Source organism: Zosterops lateralis (genome assembly GCF_965231275.1).
Source record: "Zosterops lateralis genome assembly, contig: HAP1_HAP1_SCAFFOLD_72, whole genome shotgun sequence".
Taxonomy (NCBI): domain Eukaryota; kingdom Metazoa; phylum Chordata; class Aves; order Passeriformes; family Zosteropidae; genus Zosterops; species Zosterops lateralis.
In genome coordinates, this window is record NW_028154598.1 from 9,398 (window position 1) to 15,265 (window position 5,868).

Below are 5,868 nucleotides of genomic sequence, written 5' to 3' on the forward strand. Positions count from 1 at the left end.
CCAGAGTTTCGGTCATCCTATTGTATTTTCCCCCATCACAATGTATATTCTCCCCCCCATGCCCACCAACCCCCAGGCCCAAAACCTTCGGAGAGGTGTCGGACAGTGATTGGTGGATCTCTAGGACCCCACCTTAATCAACCTGATTTGTTAATGTTGTGTATTGCATTTGGCCTTACCCACCTTGCTTTGTTTCATTGGTCTTGTAACTTGTGTCCACCCCTGAGATTTCTGGTAAACAAAAACCCCCGGCAAACCAGGCCCGAGGTCACTCTCCAGAGGCACAGGCCTGGGACCAGGGACTGCCCCTATGATCCCCGAATAAAACCTTTCTCCCTGAGCCTCGAGTGTCCCCTCTTTCGAACCACGGCCGTGACAGCTAAGGCAAAGGTACTGCAGAGCCAAGACCCACGCAAAGGTAGTGTTGGGCGTATCAGAGCTAGCAGGGTGGCCCAGCCGAACGCTGAGCTGCCCTGAGAGACAGACTCGCAAAGCAACACTCCTGCAGTCCTCTCCTAAAGCTGGAACATCCCGATGCCTACAGACTGTGAGTACATTCTCTGCTTCTCTCCTGTGTAGAGCAGCCAGGGGTGCCCAGGGCTGTCCTGCAGAGCAGGGTCCTGCAGCCCAGGGCACTGTGCTGGGGCAGGGACTCTGCTGCCTGCCAGGGACAGCTCTCAGCCAGCCCTGGGAGCTGCTCCCAGCACTGGGGGACAAGATCTGGGTGGAAAGAGACAGCTGGTAAAGCTTGGAAGTGTTCTCCTTGTGTGGTGAGGATGCTGCATTATTCAGGACTGCTCCCAACATGACATTTAACTGCAGAACATTTCCAAGTAAATTATTCAGGGAGCACAGTGAGGCAGGGACTGCATAAAAAGGGGAATCCTGTTTTTTTAATCTAGGAATCTGTGTTTTCTAAATGGGAAATTGCACATAGATATTCACCTCTCAGTTCAGGTTGTGAAAAAAGAACCAAGTAATTTTCTCTCAGGACTTACTAAACCCGGCAGTGACAGAAATCAGCACAGGGCCCCTTGCAGGCAGCATCAGAATCACTTTTCCAGCCTCCTCAGGATTGCTCTGACGTTGCCATCAGAGCCTGCAGCTGCCACTGGGCAGTGCCTGAGCTGGGAGGGCTCTGCAGGGCAGAGCTGAGCCCCCAGGGCTGGGCTGGGCTCTGGCAGCACTGGCAGGGCCCAGCCCTGGGCACAGGGAAGCAGCTGCAGGCAGGAGCAGCTCCAGGCAGCAGAGCCCTGGGCAGGCAGTGGGGGGAAAGTGCCACCAAGCTGTGCTGGGATATTGAAAGTCCTCTCCAAACTGAACTATTCCATGATTACTCTTTTTACAGATCCCCATGCCAAGACACCACAAATGTCCAACAGCAGCTCCATCAGCCACTTCCTCCTGCTGGCATTGGCAGACACGAGGCAGCTGCAGCTCCTGCACTTCTGCCTCTTCCTGGGCATCTCCCTGGCTGCCCTCCTGGCCAACGGCCTCGTCATCAGCGCCGCAGCCTGCGGCCACCACCTGCACAGCCCCATGTTCTTCTTCCTGCTCCACCTGGCCCTCAGTGACCTGGGCTCCATCTGCACCACTGTCCCCAAAGCCATGCACAATTCCCTCTGGGACGCCAGGAACATCTCCTACACAGGGTGTGTTGTTCAGCTCTTTTTCTTTCTGTTCTTTATCACAGCAGAATTTTATCTCCTGACCATCATGTGCTACGACCGCTACGTGTCCATCTGCAAACCCCTGCACTACGGGACCCTCCTGGGCAGCAGAGCTTGTGCCCACATGGCAGCAGCTGCCTGGGCCAGTGCCTTTCTCTATTCACTGCTGCACACAGCCAATACATTTTCCCTGCCCCCGTGCAAGGGAAATGCCCTGGGCCAGTTCTTCTGTGAAATCCCCCAGATCCTCAAGCTCTCTTGCTCACACTCTAACCTCAGGGAACTTGGGCTCATTGCTGTTAGTGCCTATTTAGCACTTGGCTGTTTTGTGTTCATTGTTTTCTCCTATGTGCAGATCTTCAGGGCTGTGCTGAAGATCCCCTCTGAGCAGGGACGGCACAAAGCCTTTTCCACCTGTCTCCCTCACCTGGCTGTGGTCTCTCTGTTCCTCAGCACTATCATGTTTGCTCATCTGAAGCCCTCCTCAATCTCCTCCCCATCCCTGGATCTGACCCTGTCAGTTCTGTACTCGGTGGTGCCTCCGGCCCTGAACCCCCTCATCTACAGCCTGAGGAACCAGGAGCTCAAGGCTGCAGTGTGGAATCTGATGACTGGATGGTTTCAGAAACTTTAAACTGCTGGCCAGTTTATGCAAATCACTTGTAATAAAAGTCGTCTTTGATACTTCTTGTTGGTTGCATTTTGGAGGGTCTTCTTTCCTTGTTTTACTTCATAATTCTTATCCATAAAGAAATGTCAGTGTTTGTGCCATTTCTCATTTAGTTTCTATCCATCTTCCCTGTGGCCAAAAAATGTCCATGAGGGGCTGCACTCTTGGTGGGTTTAAAGGAACTCAAGGATCTCCCAGCCAAGGTTTCTGCAGAGATGCCCCTTTTGTTCCCTTCTCTGCAGCTGCAGCAGCAATGTCTGTCTGCAGAGCGGGGGGCAGACCAGGGCTGGCACAGCAGCTGTGTCCAGGAGCAGCAGCCCTTGGTGCTGCCAGTGCTGCTGCTGTGGCCCTGCCCCACTGCCCTCCTGGCCCTGGTGTTGCTGTAGGGCCTGAGGGCTCTCGGGGCCGGGCACAGGGCTGGGGGTGGCAGTGCCAGGGCTGCAGCAGGGACAGGCCATGGGCACTGCTGGGGCAGCGCTGACGCCTCAGGGCAGGGCCTGGGGGCTCCAGGCTCCTTGCCCAGGCTCTCTCCAGAACACGCCCAGGCCAATGCTCAGCACAGAAAAGCCCCGGGAGCAGCCCCAGGCTGGCCCAGGGCAGGCTGGGGGCAAACAGCAGGGCTGGGGCTCTGCAAGGGCCCTGGGGGAGACGGGAAGGAGCAGCAGAGCAGGGGCTGATCCATCCCCACTGCGCTGGACACCCCAGGGCAGCGTCCCAGAGTGTCCTCATGCACCTGCCAACAACATCCCCCCTGGGCAGCCCTGGCCTCTCCCCCAGCTCACACAGGGGCCGCATCCTTGCAGGCACAGACACGGCAGCACTGCCTCAGGAGCCCCTGTTTGCACTGCCCAGAGCAGGCCTCAGCACCCCCATGCTCTTGGTGTGGGGAGATGAACCTGAGGGAGCACAAATGCCATCAGCCCCTGGGGCCAGGAAGGGCTGGGCCACAGCAGGGAAACCACTCAGCTTTATTGTGGCCTCTCAAGTCACACAGAGAGTTTGTTCCCATCAGCTCTGAGTTTCCTGTGCCACTGCAGACGTTGTTGCTCAGAGCCAGGGCTGCCTGGCAGCCACCCCCAAACTGCCCTCAACATTTCCTTTGCTTCACCTTGGCTTTCTTTACTCTTCCCTGGTACAAATTTCTTCCTGTGGCCTTGCTCTGTTCTCTCCCCTGCAAACAGCCCATCCCTGGTTGCCCTTTCCTCTCTGGCCCCACTCCCCATTGCAGTTCCTGAGTTGGCACCATGAGAACGTCCCTTGGGGAGCAGGATCATCCTCCAAGTGCTTCAGGAATTGTCTGCAGGCTCCTGCAGTGCCTGGGGCTGCTCCCTTGCCAGAGGCACCCCAGGCCAGGGGGCACATCTGGGCTGCTGTGTCTGGCTGTGGGGCTCCTGTTGTGGGCCATGAGGAGGAGCTGCAGAGGCTCTGCAGGACTGACAGGATGGGCATTGGGGCTGTCAGGAGAAGCTCAGGGACCTGGGCTGCTGCACCTTCTGAAGAGGAGGCCCAGGCCTCATCCTGACACTGCTGCAAGGCTGCTTTCAGAGAATCCCACAATCAGCAAGGCTGGAAATCACCTTGGACATCATCAAGTGCAACCTGTGCCCTGACACTGCCTTGTCTCCCCTGAGCCTCCTCTTGTCCAGGAGAAACAAGCCCAGCTCCCTCAGCTGCTCCTCACAGGACTTGTGTTCCAGAGCCCTCCCCAGCCTTGTTCCCTTCTCTGGACACGCTCCAGCCCCTCCATGTTGTTCCTAAACTGGGGGGCCCAGAACTGGACACAGCACTCGAGGTGCTGCCTCAAGCAGTGCCGAGCATAGGGGAACAATCTCTGCCCTGCTCCTGCTGGCCACACTGTTCCTGATCCATAGGAGTGCCAGGGCTTGGATGAGGGACATGGTGGGCAGGGCCTGGGGACAAAGTCGAATTTCTGTCAGCCATGAAGGGTGTCTTGGGTTTACTATCAAGAAAAGAAAAGAAAAGAAAAGAAAAGAAAAGAAAAGAAAAGAAAAGAAAAGAAAAGAAAAGAAAAGAAAAGAAAAGAAAAGAAAAGAAAAGAAAAGAAAAGAAAAGAATTTATTCTATTCCATCTTTTGGAACCTGGCTGGGGAGGTGATTTTTCTTTATCTGTTGTATGTCCAGGAGGGAGGATGCAAGTGCCTTTCTGATAACAAGGCAGCTGTTAAAACCGGGTGGGGCATTGATCCTTATTTCTGTTCACCCTCCGATTACCTCCATGGGGATCTCTTCTGTTAATGGGCCATTACAGCTCAGCAATGATATTTAAAAAATATTTGGGAGATATTTTTCAGATATTCTGGTAACAGCGTAGTGATATTTGGGAATAGTTTGGGAATGTTCTTGGGGGTATTTTGGGGATATTTTGAGAAGATTCGGGAAATAATTTAGGAACATTTCAGAGACATTTTCAAAACATTCTTTGAATATTTTGGGGGGAATTAGCAATATTTGGGGCATAATTTGATGAAGTTGTTGGCATATTTCAGAGACATTTTGGGAATGTTTGGGAACATCCCAGAAATATTTTGGTAACATTTTTGGGATATTCCAGGGATATTTTGGGCATCATTGAGAAGATTCTGGGAATATTTTGGGAATATTTCAGGAACATTTTAGTTCCATGCTCATTATTGGGAATTTTTGGGGAAGATTTCGAGGACATTTTAGAAACACTCCGGGAACACTTGTGGGAAATTTTCAGGACATTTCAAGGGATTTTAGAAACACTCCATGCACATATTTGGGAATAGTTTTTGGGAATGTTTCAGGGGATTTTAGAAACATGCCATGCACATTTTGGGGAATATTGTGGGGACATCTTGGGGGATTAGAGAAACATTCCCCACACATTTTTTTAAAATTTTTGGGTATATTTCAGGGACATTATCGGCACCCTCTCTGCAGATTTTTGGGAATTTTTTGGGGGATTTTCTCTCACCTGTCTCCAAATTATTCGAAAAATATCCACAAAATTACACAAAAATTACCAGAAAATATCCTCAGAATATGTGCTCACAAAAAGCCAAAATTACCCCAAATTTACCACAAAACATCCCCCAAAATTACACGAGAATTAGCCCAGAATATCTTGAAAATATCCCCACAATTACCCAAACATCCCCCAAATTACTGCAAAATATCCAAAAAATTACACCAATATTAACTCCAAATTACCATAAAAATTCCAAAATTACGCCAAAACATCCCCAAAATCTCAGGAAAATTACCTCAGAATTAGACCAAAATTAACTCAAAATTTAACCCAAAATTTTGCCAAAATTACCCAAAATATTCCTCAAATTTACTCCAAAATATCTCAAAAATAACCCCCAAATATCCCCTAAGTTACCCAGGGGAGTCAGGGAGGGGGCTGAAAGGGACGGGGTGGGGCAGAAATGGGTCTGGGGGGTGTCCCAGAGGGATTTTGGGGGGTTCTGAAGGTTCCCAAATGGGTCTGGGGGTGACCCAAGTGGGTCCCAGAGGAGTTGAGGGGGGTCAAAAAAGGGC

General features: G+C 51.7%; 1 protein-coding gene across 1 annotated transcript; it reads left to right on the forward strand.

The window, feature by feature from the left end:
• Window positions 1-1,371: 1,371 nt before the first annotated feature.
• Window positions 1,372-2,304, forward strand: LOC310906585 (olfactory receptor 14J1-like; the record flags this gene model as incomplete). The annotated part of the gene is made up of 1 exon (XM_083885322.1): window positions 1,372-2,304. One exon carries the CDS (start codon window positions 1,372-1,374, stop codon window positions 2,302-2,304), a length of 933 nt encoding a protein of 310 aa, XP_083741448.1.
• Between the last annotated feature and the right edge of the window lie 3,564 nt (window positions 2,305-5,868).